General features: G+C 39.5%; 1 protein-coding gene across 12 annotated transcripts in view; it reads left to right on the top strand.

Annotated features, from left to right (window-relative positions):
* Positions 1–20,488, top strand: part of LOC132943917 (optomotor-blind protein-like) — a 52,405-nt gene that overhangs the window by 21,173 nt on the left and 10,744 nt on the right. For 3 of the 12 annotated variants that reach the window (XM_061013067.1, XM_061013069.1, XM_061013079.1), the window contains exons 2-5: positions 5,054–5,167; positions 5,470–5,592; positions 6,468–6,621; positions 19,257–19,322. In XM_061013067.1, coding sequence (XP_060869050.1) covers positions 5,054–5,167; positions 5,470–5,592; positions 6,468–6,621; positions 19,257–19,322 — 457 coding nt within the window. The remainder of the gene's footprint in view (positions 1–5,053; positions 5,168–5,469; positions 5,593–6,467; positions 6,622–19,256; positions 19,323–20,488) is intronic. The other 9 variants (XM_061013068.1, XM_061013075.1, XM_061013072.1 and 6 more) reach the window with 9 other exon arrangements.

The raw sequence follows: 20,488 nt of genomic DNA, 5'->3' as shown, positions 1-20,488 counted from the left end.
TGTAATATATGGAAAACCGTCATCTATTATAATATGAGTGTATGATATTTCGGCCCCGTTTCTATCATAATTCATGTTATATTACAATATATATATATTTACGTTTATATAATGTGTATACTGTATACATAATAATATGAGTTACGTACAAACGCCGTATTAAAAATTCGGCGCGTCGTCGTTGCCGACCGGGTCGACCGGTTGACGACTGTAATAATAATAATAATAATAATAATAATAAAAAAAACCAACAAAGCGTTTATAAATCAAAAAGTGACGAGAGAAGGTAAAAATTAACTGGAATATTTTTTTTGGGGTCTGCCGCGCGCGCGTCTCTATTTTATACGCACACACACACATACACACACACACACACGCACGCACGCACACATGTGTATATATATATATATATTTATTATTATTAAATTTTACGACGACGACGACTACGACTATACAGTGATGGGCGGACACGGGTTTTTTTTCGGCCCGCGGGGTATGTTTGTTTTTACTGCTGGCGCCACCACCCGCTGCCCGGGCTCACCACTATCAATCATATCGCTAACCATCCGTACGCGCGTACCTACACCTACCTACCTACATATATACATATGTACACACACACACACACACACACACACTCTCTCTCGAGCGAGCGTGCGCGTTGCGTCGTCTTACCGAAATCATTTTTTTTTATAGGTAGATAGGTACTCGTCGTCGTGTAATAGCGTTTCGATTATTATTATTATTAACATTAACCCGACGATTGTTTTTTTTCTTCTCCTCTATAATCCTCGAACACGGGGTGACATGACGTAAACGGATATGCTGCTGTTGCGTGCGTTTACGATCTGGAATAACATAGGTACGTGTCGTACTGCAATAGGTACCTATATTATACGTTATATATTTTATGAACGAAATAAATACCGTCCGCGAGACGTACATTATATAGGTAGTTTATCGGAAACCAACTACTATACGCCGGTATACATATTATATTGCCTCGCACATACATAATATAGCCTCTCCCCGCCGTTCCATTATTATATTGTTTTAATTTATAAACTTGTGGAAAAAAAGACTATCGTTGCTAATACTTCCGTGGGCGTGAGGCGGCGGCGGCGGCGGTGAAGGCGACGACGATATCGTAAAACGCCAAATGTGCGCGCATAGTGTTTTTTCGGGTGCGCGCGTCTTCGTCGTGTTTACACGGTACATTAAATCGCCGGCGTTGACGAAAGCACAACCGCACACAAACACACACTGCCGCCACCGCCGCCTCCGCACCTTATTGTATTCGGTTTTATGTATAAGCACTCTTGTATTGTGTTCACGTATAGTACCCGCCTGTACATATTATATATTATATACCTACCTAATAGTACCTCTATATACGCGTATTTATTATGTGTGTATTATATATTTTGTATTTGTATACGCATATAGGTAGCGGCGACCCATTACGCACAATAGGAAGAGAAACACCTTCTTCTTCTTCTTCTTCTTCATCTTCTCCTACGTTTATTATTCCCCGTCCAATCGACCGTGTCGCGCAGTCGTCTATATCCTCGCGTCAGTGTATAATATTATAATATGCACGCCGCCGCCTCACAATGTGACGCGCTCTTTGTAGGTACATAATATTACTATACATAATAACATAATATGTACAGTATTATATTATATCTCTTAACACACAAAATAACACTTTTTTTCGCTCGCGCCGCCTTTTATACTCTTACGTACGGTCTATGGGTTTTTTTAGGCGCCGTGTGAACGTTTATCGAAAACACGCGTTCAAGCGTCCTTTTTTCTCAACTACCGCGGTATGTAAGAGACACAAGAAATTGAGAATAATCGCATAATCCCGAAACAACCCTTTTTTTTTATTTTTTCATTATTAGTCCTGTTTTTGTATCGGAAATAATACGTGCGAACTATGTTTTATCATTACACGCGTTTCACTAGTATCGCACTATCGCTTGCATTAGTCACCTATAAGGCGTTTTGCTCGCACTGCGGTTGTCGGTTATAGGTTTGAAAACAAGTCTCGTTACCAGATTTCTTGTTTACCTAGAACAGTGATTATAGTACAATAGTACATACACAAAGTTCTAGGTGTGTCGCGGTTACGCACATTCTTTTTGTAACATAATATGACTACGAAATCGATGAAAATGAATTCGGTTTCAACAAACACTATTTTATTGGTTGATATTTTTATATAAGAGTTAGAAGCTGTAATAGTTTATCTAAGGATTTCGATTAATATACCCGTATAAAATATTTTTTACTATCTATCCGTGGAATTTATGGGCATTAGAAATAATAGCGTTTGACATATATTAACTTATAAATTAGGTACCTATTAATATTTTTTGTAAAAGTATAATTAATGTATATATTAAATTTCTATGTATAATGTATACTAAATACTATTGGTAGTATAAAGAGTATAATTAAATAATAAATGATATTAAATGGAATAGTTAAATAGGAAAGGTAAAATGTTTATAGATTTACTGTGTAGGTATAGTCTGTACTTTTATTAATGTTATATTTTGTTGATGAGGTTTGTATCCGATATGAATTGTAGTAGTTAGGAGATATTTTTTTGGTTCTGGGCTTAAACTGTTTAGAGCTTCAGCAAAGTGGTTGGAATTTGGAGATCATATTTATTATTATAATGTAATATGTAACTGTGTATAATATGTATATATTATCAATCCGATTACGTGTCGTTCATAATATTTAGGTTAGGGTAATACTCTATAAAAAAATTAGTAATCATCATTAAAATTAAAATACCAAAGGACTAGGAACTGTAGTAGGTTAATATTAGGCAACAAATATTCGTAATTTAAACTTAGTTTATTACTTTTATTCATATTGGCGCTGTACTTGTTAGACACTGCAGACACCATAATACTATATTCTACGATATTAACAAATACTGTTCGCGTTTAAAAAAACAGAAATACATATAGGTAAAATCGGTTTACATAAATGAAATAATAAATATATATATAAATAAAAACGATAGATCCGGGACTCTAAATTACACACCGCGCATTTATTATATGATTTCGACAGTATACATAGTATTATTATAAAATATATGTTTGTTAGGAAGGTACTGTACCAGTAACTATATATGACGTTGGTACTTTAATGTATATGTGTATATCGTATGCGCTCGTCTGCGTCTATCCTTTGAACTGCTCTTGCGCGCGTTTGTAGTCGTTAAATTATTAATACAATATAATATGCATGAACGATAAAAAATGTACCATTTTACTAAACGATTTGTCATCGATCAGAGCTAGATATGTATAATGGTGGAAAACTGTTTTTTTTTTTTTCATTTAAAAGAACTGTCATGAACACAACAATCGCGGACAGGGTACATTAATTTATATACATATACGATTATATTATATACTGGCGTGTACAGTGTAGTCATATACATACCTATAGGATTATATAATATATTACGATATCGATGTACAATATGGGTAAAACGTTTTCCGAACGATATCGGATGGCTTTGAAATCCACGTGCGCACACAATGGATCGACAGCAAAATAATGGGAACAAATTATATATTATTCTTTTATTTTTTTCGCCCACACGAAAACCGCATACGCGTTTTTATTGTCCGACCGGACATTTTTCAACAATGCGCGATAACATGTTATCGGTTAAAAAAATAATATAATATATTATACCTATATAATAGTAATAGGAAAATAATACTTAAAACCTATATCATGTTTCCCTCTGGCTGCAGCAGCTCCCAAATACGTGCGTGCACACACACACATACATATATATGTATTATTTCGTTTCGAATACAATATATGTGTTTCCAGGGAGAATCAGCCACCCCTGCGACCGATCGAATTCGGTTAAGTTCACTTCCGGACTTTGGATTTCGCCCACAAACACGCCCTACTCCGTCGCCAGCGAGCACCCGCTCGCACCCCTGTAACCCCGCCATCGATAACGCACCACCGCCGGTTTTCTCAGCTCGTATTAACACACACACGCACACGTATATAATATTTATTATATAAGGGTTGAAATTTATAAAATATACCGCGTGGTATACGTATAATGGAACGGGCGCTCGCGAATAATGGATCCTGCCTGCGTATATATGTGTGCATGTGTGCAGGGGGGGGGGTGGTGTGAAAAAGGGCGAGCGATGAAGCGTACTTACCGTAATAATAAAGTGCGAGATATCATGCACTCATCCTATTGTGACGATTAAAGATGGCTGCCACCATTTAATAGGGAGTTTGGTGGGGGGGATGGGGGAAAAGTGTGTGTAGCAGATGGTTTTTATATATTTTTTGGACGAGGCGGAACAGTAGTGGCAGCAGCAGGAGAAGGATTTCCGAATATGATGTTGGTATGAGGAGGGATATTATATAGAGACTATAATATTATATTTAATATGTATTATATTTTACACATACGAGTCCTGCAGCCTGAAATTAGTTTTTGAACGCGTATAATATTAGGTATATTGTGTCTAAATTTAAGTCGCGTATTGGTTTTCGTTAGCGAATGGTATATCGAATACTATATACACATGATATAATAGATATAACATCATCTATAAAATATTACACATATAACTAGATGTATATACATTATAGGGTAGCAATGCTATATGTTTCCCTTACATTAGATACATATTAAACATAGCTAATGCGAGAAAAAATGAAGGATCACTCTATAGTATACTATATATATATATGAGTTCACCTCCAAAAGTGGAAAATATTTGTAAAACTGAATTTTTTAATATTCTATCTGTAAAATGTAAATATATTTTACAAATTATCTAGATACCTTATATAAGTTAAAATAGGAGGTACCTAGCCAATTTCAATCTTATAATATTCACATAAGTGTGTCTGGAGTTATATGTAGGTACAATAATAAGCATAATACGGTTTAAATGCACATGATTTTGTTTTATATTATAATGTTTGTGTTATTCAATGGGGAAAAAAACCAAATATTCGAAAAAACTGTCTGCAGGCAAATGTTTCCCCAGATGAGGTTTCGGGTGAGCGGTTTGAACCCAAAAACCAAGTACATCTTGTTGCAGGACATTGTGGCGTCAGACGACTACCGATATAAGTTCCATAACAGGTATATAATAAATACACATAACTGCTGTGTATATATTCATAATATATTACATTATGTACCTACCTAGTAATGTTGTCATCGTTTGTATATTATATTGTGTGAGCCGACTGCCGAGCTGCAGACCAACCCCCCCGCGGTCCAACTATGTTATGCGTACACTGCAATATACTATAACACTCAAACCGACTTTTATATTTTATTACCTATTATTATTATTTGGTTCTGTTTTTATATTTTGTATGATAAACGCGTGTTGTTTTTTCCTGTTTTTTTAGTTTCTTTTTTTTGTTTTGTTCGATTAGGCGGATGTTCCCCGCTTACAAAGTCCGAGTTATGGGGCTTGACAAAAAGGCCAAATACATACTGCTAATGGACATCGTGGCCGCCGACGACTGTCGCTATAAGTTCCACAACAGGTACAAAAAGTAAACAAATTTCAATCAAATGACTAATTTTTAGATATTATATAATGTTGTAAACAATATATATATATATATATATATGTGGGATCATCAATGGTAAATGCATAACAATATTATATAATAAAAATTTGGTTATTTTTGATTATATTTATTTTTTCTTCAAAAAACATACATATATTATTTTAAGCGTTTTAGTAGTTGTCCATATTTTAAAAATGAACGTGCAGCGACACGATTTAAATACATAATAATTAATACATATTACCTAATCATTGTAATATATTATTAATGTAGATTATAATACCTACTGAAAAATTCCAAAAATACTTGTACGATTTCATGGCCTTTTTGTTAAGTTGATGCGGTCATTTTATTTTTATTTCATTAGTTATAAATCTGAAAGTTTTAAAAAAAAAACCGCGTGTGGGTTGATTTGGCTCTAATATATAATAATAATATGTTCTGTTGGTACATATTTTTATTATCTCACAGCATGATCATTTTTTTCTGTTTTTAACGTTTTAGCAAAATAATATTCAAACGCACTGTTTAATATTTAATACTTCTCTTTTTTAAAATCAATCCATTGTTTATAATATTATGTATAATGTATATTTGCTTACTAAAATTGGCGTTTAGCGCTTATTAACAATAATAAAAAATATAAATGTACATATTTTGCTATTAAATTATTGATTTAAACATTTAACAACATTATACTTCGATTGATTTTTTTTATTTTCATTTTGCTTTTTGCATTTCAAAGTTATTCTGTTTGTTTTATTGCATTAATAAATCATGGATTATTTAAAACCCGACACCCAATGCGTACAATGGCCCCTTTAATAATGTTTGTGTGTATATTAATCGTTATTTAGCCGATGGATGGTGGCCGGAAAAGCTGATCCGGAAATGCCCAAGCGAATGTACATACATCCCGATTCCCCGTCGACTGGCGAACAGTGGATGCAAAAAGTCGTATCGTTTCACAAGCTAAAACTCACCAACAATATATCTGACAAACACGGATTTGTAAGTACAAACAATTTAATTATATATGATACACTGTAATATTTTATTAAACACATCTCTATAAGTTTCTCTCCGTAACCCTGTCTAAACAAAAAAGTTGACGAAACCCCCCTGTTACAATATACGCGCATTCGGTATGAAGTTTGATTATGTAGGCGATAGGCCTGAGTAAGTAGACTTTGAGTAGATTTTGTAACAGAATAATTAAATATGAAGGTTCATTTTCGGTCAATGTATACTGTATCCCCCGCGGACGGAAACTTTAATTCAGTTATAAATTTAATTTTAAATACAAATTGCGTGAAATTCTGTTTGTGGTATTTTCTTTTATCTCCGTACTATTTTCCATATAAATACTCGACCGTTAGTGGAGATATATAAGTAATTGAGTATTGACCATGTATATAAATAATTGAAACAGATGGACGACGTGTTTAGTACTGCATGTGGTAAGATTTATCACAACGATATCGATCATAATAATATATAATTTATGTGATATCACTTTATGACACTATTTATGACCGTGTTTGGTCACGCAGTTATTCGGTAAATAGGCTACTTACTATTTAGTATTGTAATATTATACTATATTAAACGTACTGTTATACTTATATCTATACAAGTGGTGTTTCACTATATAATATGATTTATATAACTATATTTATTATGACGAACATGCGCCACTGGCGTTATAGCAGGAACCGCGATACACAGTGGCGCGTATTATTTACTAAGAGAGGAGAATATGGATGGTAGGTCTCCTCTTATCCTTGTTTGACATTTTCTATATCCTTTAATATTTATGCATGACTTTTTTGAATAACAATATTATGTTGTTTATTATTACACAATAACGAAATTTAAATAAATCACCTCCCCTCCACCAGAGGATCTCCGTGGTAAAAATCCTAAACAAGCCACTCATGTCGCAAATACGAAGAAATTAAATTATAATATACGTGATTGATACGCTGTAAACGATGCCTGTAATTAGTGAACGTTTAAAATACAATTAATATCATAATATGTACCTATCTACCCATATATTGACGATTTCCGACGACCGTGGGAACGAGATGATATGATGCGGTTTCGCGCGCAATGGAAATCGCCGCGAACACACATAAGAGCGGCGGAAAGCGGGGCGACGATTTATTTATATTTGTTCCGTGTTTATCTTCTAAAATATATTATACAGGCGAAAAAAGTAAAAAAAAAAAAAGGCGGGGGCGGGCGGCTCCGCGCGACACCCTCGGACGCGCGAGCAAATATATACACACGGCCGACGCCGCGCCGACTTTGCGCAGTTGGCACAAACTTAGCTCGGGGTGTGCGGCGGCGGCGGCGGCGCGTTTCAGCTGCGCGCCGCCGGCAGTAGCGCCGCTACTATGTACATGTCTACTGCACATATATACATACGATAACATACAGTTTTCTCGGGGGGCGTCGGCTTGTATATACACGCGGCGGCGGCAGCGATACATAGTGTCGTTAAGTGTTTCACAAGGGTTTCGGTGAGTGCGGGAAAACATCCCGGTCGTTGTTTTATTTCAGATTTTTTTTTTCCCCCGTCCGTCGTGGGGTGGGGGGGGGGGTCGACACCAAATATTTGCTCGTTCGAAATACTTAAAAGGGTCGATTTAAGCGGCTGTCTGTGTGTGTGTGTGGAAATCTGATGTCACTCCATATATAACGTGTCTATATACAGTGTACCTATATATATATATATATATACGCAAGTATGTACCGCGAGCGGCGCGGCGGCTGCTGCTTCTTGTGTGCGTCTCGGGTTAAAACAATTTATATATGATATTTCGTGTACGCTCACATAGTATTATATACATACAGCTGTATATATACGTACGCGGAGAGATTCGACGTGATACGAGATTTTTATAGATGTTCAATTAACACGGGTTCCCGCTGAGAACCAGACTTTTTCTATTAATTAGGGTGCTGTCGCCAATAGTCATTAAACGGTGGCGGCGCACGAGGGTATATATATAAATATAATATATAATAATAATAATATAATATACGTGTGGTACAGCCGCCGCCAGACGGGTCCAGTTGAGTGCCTAGTCGCCACCCCGCCGCCGCCGCCTTGGTCGTCGTCATCATCATCGTCGCCGTCGTCGGTCGTCGCCCGTCGCCTTCCGACACCTTTTTAAGACGATCCTTTATATTTATGTGTACGTGTGTGTTTCATGTAACGTTTTTGTGTTTTAAAACAACCCCGTCCACCCCTCCGCGCACGTACTACTAGACAAGCGCTAAAATCTTCGATTTATGAGCACCCGCCGACGGTGGTGTAATACCCGTGTAAAAATGAAAAAGATAAGACGCATACGCACCGCCATTGTAGATACGAACTCCGTTTCTTCTCTTTCGGCATTTATCGCAAACGTATATTATTTTGTTGTACCCGACGCGCATCACCCTCCCTCCCAGACAATGAGCGAACAGCAGTTACATTACTAATGACAATAATAATATTATATTATACGTATTCTAATGGTTATATATAAGTCGTTTATTTTTACATTTACCTGCAATTTACCTGTATATAGATACCACGTAATTTTATTGTCGTTTCATTTTTCGTTTCACCGGTCGAGCCACCACCGCTACTAAATCTAAAACCCGTACTAGTGCGAGCTTGTAACAACATTTATATTAGTAATAAGTAGGTATACATAAAATTATTATTATCGTATCGTATTTAATATTACGACGTGCCCTTTGATGTCTTCTCCGGCCAAAAGCGCTCTCGAATTCCTGTCCACTCAAAAGAAATCGGCAGTCCCGTGGTGATACCCGCGGGCTGTATATCAAGTCCTGCGTCAGCAGTGTATAATATAGTGGACCTTTTTCTTTTTCGAAACGAGAACCGCGGACGGAACTGCTTTCGCATTGCTTTCAACCCAATAGTGTAGATACCTGCCGCCTATTCCCATGTTGTATACACTTGTATTTGTATAGGTAATAATTTGTTCTGTTATATCATATCGGACGCGGATCGCCACGCAATTTCCTCAAAAAAAAATTCCTAACCTGTCGGACAAATGTTATTGTCGCGTCCGACAAACGACGAGGAATAATAATAATGGAAAATATATGGGTACCGCAGACGAACACAATATACAGTATATTGTAATACGGCGCAGTTTTTGTATTTTATATATAACAGTTGCGGTCGACCGAGATATACGTAGATGATAATAATATAATATTATATCCTTTGCGGCGGTGGCGGCGGTACACTTTGGTGGATGACCGTTTGACCGGAAAGTCGACACGTATAGTTTTCGGCGAGCAAATAAACATCACTGGCGACGGCGGTATCCTTTTTTCTCTTGTCCTAAACGAATAACACACACACTCACAAACAACACACCCCGCAGACCCTTCGGTGGTAATAATGTGAATTATTGGGTCGTATGTACCTGACACCGCGCCGCCACTGTCGGTGGCGCCTGCCTGCGACTCAAGTGGGTATGTCACCTCCACTGCCGCCGTATACCCTATATATGTATATTATACATATTATTATACGTCTCTCTGCCCGTGTACACACATCGTACGATAATGTATAGTATTCTATTTAACACATTTTATGTTTAAAACGCTGCAGATACATATAGGTGGTACTATAACCTAACAAGAGGTATATAAACAGTATTTCGTCTAACGGAAATCTGCAGACAAGGCGCCTAAATTCGCGACGCGACTGATGCATGCTGCAGATGCCATTTCTCGAGATGAGGAAGTCCGCCTACGGTACGGACCGGATTTCTGGCGTCTATATACGCAACATTTATTATGGTTCATCGTGAACAGAACATATCGACGTAACATTCGGAACACACATTGTATAATATACCTACGCTCCGGTCTCCGAGATTTCGTAGTATATATTCTGCGGCCTGCACGGAACGTGCGCGTATATATAAGTGGCAGCCCTTAAAAGTATTTCCATATATTATTTATGCGTTCGTCTGGCGTGGATCCAGAACATATTATGTTAACGGCGGGGAGGGGCGTCTCTGTTGAAATTCCAGCTTAAGCCTGATAAAAAAATTACCGTTTCTCGCATATTTTACCAATGTGTACCGGTATTGATTATAGGTATCAGTCTAAAGTGAGGAGGGAGCGATCGCCCATTGGATCCACGCCTGGTGTTTGCACTTTGGATTTCGTGGCTTTCGGGGGTATCTATATTATACTCCTATATTACCCGCGAACGAGACGCTATATTTCTGTATACTCACATTTGACGTAGGTACCACTCGTGGTAAACGAGAACGCTTGCGCATCGAAAAAATGACGGCTAGACGACGCCAATACATCATACCTATTGGCTATACATTTGTGTATACTATAATTTATAATAAACTCGAATTATTACCAAGTATAACAACGTGTAAACAAAACAAGCGTCGGCGATTTTTGATTTACCGCGTCCAGTGCAGTTCCTCTGCGCATTTATTTTTGTCATGAACGAGAACATGCGTTTTCTTCTCGCCGCGAGCCTCACGTCCTTCCTACGCGTTTGTCGATAGACAGCACACTCTGGACAATTTTAACAGAAATCGGCGACATTATAATTTATAATTTTAATAATATATTATGTGCTCTCGCACCTGCGGAAAACCAATACAACAGTGTGTACGATGTTATTATTATAATACACTATACGGCGAAACATATGTAGGTTTAAGGAGGAAACTGGTTTTAAAATTACCAAAACCAACATTTTTATTAACTTACATGCTATTTAATTTATGGAAATTGGTGCGCGTACATCGAAAAGCTATGTCGATTATAAATAGGTGATGTATAATCGCTCGCCTACACACAATTTTGGAATTAATTGTTTTCATTATAATTCCTCGCCATTAAAAAAAATATCTAATTAGTTAAAAAAAAAAAATATATGTATGAAAAATTTTTGATAAAATCCTCTAAACCTATAATTTAATGTAACATCATCACGTTAAAAAATATGTTTTATAATAAAATTATTCTTATAATTAAGACTAAAACAGAGTGCAGACGATGATATAATAATATTTTAAAATATATAATGCGTACTGCTGGTAGCTATAAAATGTGTTTGTGTACACAACACTCGAGTACGTGTTTTATCATGAGAGATGAATACAGAATACAATTAGTATACCTTACACGTCGTGTATAATTTTATTTTTCAACTAATTTCAACTGGCGCGTAAATACGAGTGTTTTTTGAGCGTGCACTTCGTGTTTTGATGACCGTTCATGGTACATAGGTATAATATTATATTTAGCTTCGTTTATCAAACCCTATCTATAACTCTGATCTATTCGCTCGACTGAGGGGCGACTGCGCTCTTGAGTCTTAACCGCGGCGTACGTCGAAAATATTTTAATAGATCACACACACGTACCTAACATACAATTTATAGAAAAAAATCTAATGACGAAATTCTTAAGGTACCGAGGAATTTACGGATTATTATAGATAGATAACTCGGCGACGGCGTAAAAAATGGAAATGAAAGAAAAAGACGTAGTGCATTGTGCGCCTATTAGTCGGCCGTAAAGAGAGAAGACCGTTATCGTCGACCCTACTCGAAAATCGTCCGCTTATAAACGGCGTGTTTCGTTCGCGTAGGCAGTAACAATAACCCATATCTATAATACCGCCGATGATACGATATGTATATATAATAACACCCGGACACATGCAGTGTTGTACCACCTATTATAATATTATATATATTGCGATGAGCTCCCGTTTTCCGCTCTACTGGATTTCCTTGCAGCGGGACGCCGACAATGGCTCGGCGGCCACCGAACGGGGCAGAGATGATCATATTGTGTGTGATCGCCGTCGTCGTCGTCGTCGTCGTCGCGTTGTCGGCGGCGTCCGTCAAATGGGGAAAAAAAAAATATAAATAATAATGAAAATAAAAAAAGAGATAACATTTTTCGGGTAGGATTAATCGCGGGCCACCGGATTTCTGTAATCGACTCTCTTTCCACAGTGTATACGCATAATATAATGTACGCGCCTCGCGCACACACCCCCATGGGAATACGGGCGGTATATATAACACCGCACGCACACGATATGGTGTATAAATGTATAAAGTATAAAAACCCATCCCCGGTATAATATAATGTTATTAGACCACCGCACACATAAGTAACTGTTGCATGAAGACACGAGATCCCACAGGGAAATCAGTGTGTGTGTGTTGTGTGTGCGTATTTATATGTATATGTATAATATTATTATATCCAACAGTCGCGGCCGGAGAGAAAATATAAGCGCTCGTGGTGGTGGCGGCGAGGGAGATTCAAAGTGCCGCGAATCACGAGACACCGCACGAATTATGTATATACACGTGTACCTACGCGTGTGCTATATATTATATTATTTTGTGTGCATGTTTTCGAAAATCGTACATCGCGGAACGTTATAAACACATTTATAGGCGCATACTCGATTCGAGATAGGTTCCCGAATAATATGTGACCTGCCGCTAAAATCAACCTATCCGCCATATAAAGTTGTTTTGTATTCAATATAATATGCGTGTACCTATAGAAACTAAATTAATTATTAATAATTTTAAAAAAAATTCTCTTCCAAATAGGTTCTGATTTCATATACACCTTGTATTTGTAACCATTACCTTCAAAAATTCAGAATTCTTTATTCGGGTGATGCTATGACCGCTTCCGCTCCTCTTGGAGCAGTTCGAGATTTGACGAGCAAGACGATTCTTCCCGTTGAGTTTATAGCACAATTTAATTCGGTTATTTTCCACAATGGCTATAACAGCTTAAGTTTGTGGGTCAATAAAATTCTGTTGGTGCGGATCACTGTTTCGTGTTCGTATCCATGTAATATAATTTCAAAGACAAGAATATACGATTGGATCACCAATAATGGTTGATATGACCTCTACTTCAGCTTGAATAATAGAATTTTACTGTGGGAACATAATATTACACCAAACAAAATTTCATGGTAGGTCAAATTCATAGTTGTAGTCACATAATATATCGCGCATCTGTACCCGTGATACGACGAAAGGTATGTAAAATATTTTCATATATTTGTGCGACGGATCTTTGTAATACATTTTTATGCATTGTCGATGTTTTGGTATATACCTAATATCTTTTCCCTGATCAGGTTAATTAAAATAGTTTAAAACGTCTTTCTTGACGGTCATCGGTGCGCCTCTCTTGTCGTCTGGTAATCTACACTTATACCGCTGTTTCCGATCGGATCTATTTTTTTTCGGATAACAACCGACATTTAGAACCGGAAAAACCGCGTCCATTATCTTTACTATTGTAACACTAGCACTTAAACTACGCGTTTTCCAACGTATATTATTATGGTGTGATACGCCGCCGCCGCCTCCGGTGGGGGTAATACCGCGCGCAAGCCGGGACGCCCAAAGAGGGATTATCCGGGCCACACCCTCCGTCGTCGAATGGTCATTCGCGGGCGTTTTAAAGCGTGTTCGTTTTCACACCACCTAGTCCCTTTTATGCGGCTAGGGTTCGTGCAAAGCCCTCCCCGAGATTAAAAAATAAAATGAGCACTCCGCGCGTACCTATATTCATAATAAATTAACGATGTCATGTAATAAATGTAGACGTTCAATTTTTTTTTTATACACGAATACGATATAAACGCCAGGTTCTCACAACTCTGTTTCCATATCACGGACGTTGTCGCTCCCGAGTTGACGGGAACGAAGGTGGGGTGGTTTCTGGTATCGATTATACATTTATACGTTTCCCGTAAAAAGAAAACTATTAAGGTCGGTTTACATATCCTCATCGATGAACATAATGTGAACAACACGATACGCTGTTGTCAGCATCGTCGATGGACTTCGGAGAGAAAACGTCACAACTGCAGCAGCGATCACACATAATTCTATTTTGTCGTCGGCAGTGCGCATGTGCTGTGCAGTTGTATAGCGCACGCCGCCGCGAAGAACCGGGTGCGCGCGGTATTCGATGGCCGCAGCAGATAGCCCAGAGTCGTCCTTTTGTCGGCGTCCGTCCGTCCTGCTGCGCACCACTGCTCCTCCACGTCGGTCGAAAATTCGTTACCGAAAATATTTCCCGATCATATTGACGTGGTGTGCGCACAATGCTACGGTGCTTAAGAAATAAAGCCAACAGAAAAAACGCGGACGCGGTCAAAAATGAAGAATGTATACGTTTATTTCCAAAATATATAGAAAAAAAAAACATGCACAAACAAACGACGACGACGACGACGAACACGCCGGAAAATAAAACAACGGCTAGAAACGGTCGTAAAACCATCATACACACACACACACACATAATACACATATATACATATAGGGGCCAACAATGAAGAATTTCAGGTTAATTGTCCACGGCTACCATAATGTAATATAATAAAAACACATCAAGCGTATTCTGGTTAATTAAAAAAAAAAAAAAACCAGGAAAAACCGGAATATCGCCGTTTCTGTTGCTGCCATATAGGCGAAGGACTCATTCACACCGAATGTTTTTTTGCGTCGGATAAAAATATTGTCGTCGGTGCCGCTGGCTCTATATAATATGTATGCGCTCCAGCAGCAGCAGCAGCAGCAGCAGCAGCCATCAGAGCCGCGCCGGAGATAGACATCTACGCGTGCTAGCTGGTGTGTGCGAGTGTTGTCTGTGTCCGCGTGCGGGTAAAAATGTTAATGCGCGCTGAAATTAAAATAAACGGATAATAAAAATAAATCGTCTGTCCGTCTCGCAGAACGAGATCTGTTTTTAACCCCATTGTATTTAAATGAAGACCTCGCCGGTCGCGTTTTAACGGAATATAAAATTGATTTTTTCCCCTCGGCGTAACCGAACGACGACGACCGTATATAATATATTATTATATTGGTACCTGGTTACCTACGCGTGTATAGTACGAGAACGAAATGTAAAAAAAAAAATTCGAAAACGCGCGCGCGCGCGCACACACACGTCAACCCATACTCGCCGTACCTGTACGCCACGCATATAGTATAATATTATTATTTTAACAAACGCGTCTTCGTACTTGTGCAGACGACGGCGGAGACGGAGAAAATATCGTGGCGCCCGATGACGGCTTCGGCGGCGGCGGCGGCGGCGTCGCGACTGGCGAACCGACTGCGGCGGCGTCGGAGATGGAGGCGGAAAGGGGTTAAAAAAATACGATAAATAAATCTCGCGCGAACCGGACCGAGTCGGACTCGGTGTTTGTTTTCGTCGGTTGGTGCAGCGGTTGCACACACAAGCGCGCACTAATTGAATGGTGCACGGCAAAACGACTGCGGGGCGATATACTATACACGTCCAATTATTATTACACGTACGTGCGTCGTTAATTCTTTTGGCGCCTCGACGCGCGCCCGGACGACGACGACGATGATGATTATGATGACGATAATGATAATAATAATAATATGTGGAAAAGTTGTATCACGTCCGTCTCCGCTAGGTCCGACGAACACGGTATACATATACGAATGATATTATGTAGGTGTATAATATAGAATAATATTATGTATATATTATATTTAGGTACCTACACCTATATTGCTGCGCATATTATGCCGCCGCGGTCGTCACCGTCAGGTCGTGTGATATTATGTACCGTCGTTTTACGACACCGCCGCCAATTATGCGCGGCCACGACGACGACGACGACATACGAATATATAATAATATCATATTCTGTGTACCTTTAATAATAATAACGCAACATAACGAGCGCCGAAAACGGGCCGCGAGAGACGTGTTTCTCACGGACGACTAAAATTTTATAATGGTAATACGAAAACGAACGTAAAAACATCATCGTCGTCGTTGTGCAGCGTCTGTGAAATATTATTTTTTTACGATTCGCGTTGTATATTCATCGCACAGTATTATACTATTTTCGTATAATGTCCGCCGACAACAACTCTCCGCGATCACATCGACAGGCGAACTATGTCTCGGAATCGTCGCCTCTATATTGACGGTGGACGGAAGCTTGTGCGATGTGGATGATTCACACACTACGAACAGGTATTTTATCGTCGTATAACATTTGGATGGACGGCTCGTCGTTTTACCGGCGGAAAACGTTTTCCGTGTTACCGGAATATTATTCAAATTAATATAACGACCGAAACGTGTACACGTGTTATACTTGCCGGTACACACACTGACGCGGCTACTGGCGCTGCACCCGGTCCTCTAGCTGGCTCGCGATGTCGTCAGCCGATTAATATACGTGTCGTTTATCTCTCGATCTCCGTCTGTCTTAGTCTCTCTCTCTCTCTCTCTCTCTCTCTCTATCTCTCTCTCTTTCTCTTTCTCTGTCTCTCTCTCTCTCTCTCTCACACTAACATACTCACACCGGTCTCTGGTTCAGCGCCCGTGTTTCTCCCCGGGTTTTATATTATTTTATAGTGTATACGCATTATTATTATTATTGTTTTTTTGGGGAAACGACCGCGGGACGAGTGTGGCGCGCGGGGCATGACGTCCCGTCGTCTTCGTGCATCGTCCCGAACCGGACCCGCGCGCGTTAATAACAATAAAACGAAACGAGGCCTCGTGCACGCCAACACACGCGCACGACAGAGATAAAGGCCACCCGAACGATATTTATGCGGCCAATAAATAACGCCAGTGTTAATGGACACGGGACCCTCTTATTGTTTTTTAGTACTCTCGTGTATGTATAATATTTGTGTCTTGTGTCTTGTGTGTGTGTGTGCGTACGACGTCGCAGCTCGGCTACCTCAGCAGTAGGTGTCATTAGTCGTGTGATAACAACCGGGCGGCGGCGGCGGCAGTGGCGGTCGTTGTTGTTCTTTCGTCCGAGGTGCGGCCCCTTAATGTTCACACGCATATATTTACCCGGTCGCCGTCGTCGTCTCGGTCGTTTTCTTTTCGTATACACGTTATTTTATTTAGTTTTTATAATTGGGATCGGTCCTTTTGTTTTTTGTCCGCCGTGCCGCGCCGCCCGGTGTCTCTCTCAAAAACCTGCACGTGTAGTATATTATATTATAGTGTTGTATGCAGCGCGCAATATCTATCTCCCTTCCTCTTCGGCTCATTGTAAAATAAAGAACACGTCATATAACAATAATAATATAATAGCGATAATAATACAACGATATCTATTCCGCCTGCACCGTCGCCGCCGCCGCCGCGAAATCTATTCACGTGTTCGTCTCGCATTCCGTCGACGTATATATAACGCATATAATATAATACGCGAATCGCGTATAATGTAATATGGGCGTACAATATCATTATTATACGCGCGTGTACCTACCTACCTATATAATATGTGTATTAAATTATGTTTCGCCGCGTAATAATATTGCACATGGGTACGTGATGTCGTCAGAATATAATATACCCTAGTGGTGGGGAGCACTCCGCGAGTCGTGTCTTGTCGCCGTCCGAGTCTCGGGGCCGAAAACGAATGCGAAGACACACACACACTCTGGTCGTATATAGCATCGGCCGTGTACATATTATTGTTATTGTACCTATATATATATATAGCAACGGTATGGAGGTATAATACTCGGTGACGGCGATGACGACGACGACGACGACAGCACACTAATCAGACGAGGTCTGCCGCCGCCACCGGCGCGCGTACATACACGTAATATATATAAATATATATTAGATGTACTATTGCGTTACACGACGGGCAACGGTCAAACGCAGAGACAAAACGATGAGAAACCGACGGCGGAGGTAGCGGTGGATTACGTGCGTTGGGTGTGAAAGTACGCCAACCGCCGCCGCCGCCGCAGCTCCGCGCTAATACCCCCATACACGGCCCCAACGCGCGTCAACTGCCGCCGAGACGAAATGAAAAAAACCAAACCGTCAAACTGTTTTCGAATATTATGCGATTTATTATTATTTGGAAACGACGCGTCGCGGTATATAATGACGTCCGTTCGTTTTCACCCCCTCCCCCTCAAATCAATACGTCTCGCTGCTCGTACTTGTTGTGCAGACTCTTATCGACTGGAAATCGCGCGTTGACGTGTGCGTAGTAGGTATTTTTTTTTATCGTTATTGTTATTTTTATAGTGTATATGATTTCATCTAAGATTTTTTTTTTATCAAAATCCGTGGGGATTCGAGCGAATAATATTTATCACAACATGCACATTGCACATAGGGCGATTTCTTGGGAGTCCGACTCCGGTGAGACTGGGAACGCGAAAAAGAAAAGTCTGTAGTTTATAGTAAAGAGTTTGGGCAAACCTGAACAATATTCTGTACAACCGTACAACCGTACGCGACTGGGATTAGTACGTGGAACCAGATTGTATGTATTAATAAAAGTAATGAAACCACGTCAACTGAAAATGGCCTGTCGCGCAATCGAATTATCGCGTTTTATGCCGTTTCACGATTCGAGTTTGTTACGAATAATATTTAATATTTATCCATAATGTCTAATGTCACCCCCGTCACAATTATTATTATATACATACCACACATACACGCACACACACACACACAAAACACCAATATTTAATACCAAAATGATTATATTGCTTGAATCCGTTATTGTTTATTAGGGTTTAAATCAGTTTTCGCTACAGACCATAAACAGACCTATCAACCGTTTCCACAGATTTCCAGAGGTACGTAAAATATTACACTATACCAATATAGTAATAATAATATATAATATTTCTCTCGAGTATCATATAGTGCAGTATAAAACAAGCATAAAACGCGGAACGAGTTTATCGTCGTCTCTTTCCGTCACTCTTTCTCTATCTATCTATCTACCTATATCTAACTGTCTCTTTCTATCGCTCTATAACTATCTCTCTCTCTCGCGCGCGCGGTTAAAATACAGCAGTTAGTGTACCTACACACGCACACACATACGTATACACACGATATTATTATCTTTTTTGTTTTAACGAGATAAATGCCTCGGGGGCCCACTGTGGGGCTACAGCGGGGGAGGTGGGTGGCGAACCCGAGTGATTAGGCGAGCGCCGCCGCTGCAGCCGTGAGAGATTCGTGAGAACGTGCCGGACGCGGCGGAGGTCTTGTTGAATGAAAAACACGATGCGGCGGCGGTGGTGGCGCCAAATGATGTCTGTCCGCGTGCGTCCGATTTGAATATAATAAACGCGACGACGGTCGAGACGATTGTCGTCGGCCATATCAATTATTTTATATTAAATAGGTATATTATAAACATATATTGTATATATTATAATATTATATTATTATACTGCCATCGTCCGGGACCGCTCATCCGTTGACATAATATATTATACGATATAATATAATACCTACCTCTACTTGTGACTGTGGCGACCGATGCGTTTTGCTGTTTATATTATATTATTATACACATTATACACACGGTCACAGGTTTTTTTTTCGCCCGTTTGGTTTACTATACACGAGCCATAACATGGCGTATAGCGTATCGTCGTCGGTATATACGGGTTGGGTTTCGCACGACTGTCTATACGGAATAATATTATCTCGTTGAAACAATGCGACGAGAGGGGTTTTCTTTTGTTCGGGTCTTATGCCCCGTTTATAGGTAGGTATAAGTAATATATTTCATGTAAGTTATTATACCTACTCTCGCGACTTCCGGATATCGCCGTGGCATCCGCGCGACGCCGTCGTCCCATTTCTCCAGCTGTTTCGCATATTATTCTTTTCGGCGACGTGTACGTTTAAGGGGACCGATTTTATTTCGTAAAATTTTTGTTTTTCTTACATCGCGGCGCTAGGAGGAAGCCCGGGAGCGAATGGAAACGAGCGAAACTTTTAG

This window comes from Metopolophium dirhodum, chromosome 4 (assembly GCF_019925205.1).
Source record: "Metopolophium dirhodum isolate CAU chromosome 4, ASM1992520v1, whole genome shotgun sequence".
NCBI classification, from domain to species: domain Eukaryota; kingdom Metazoa; phylum Arthropoda; class Insecta; order Hemiptera; family Aphididae; genus Metopolophium; species Metopolophium dirhodum.
The sequence above is the reverse complement of the archived record's forward strand: the minus strand, read 5'-3'. Positions and strand labels throughout refer to the sequence as shown.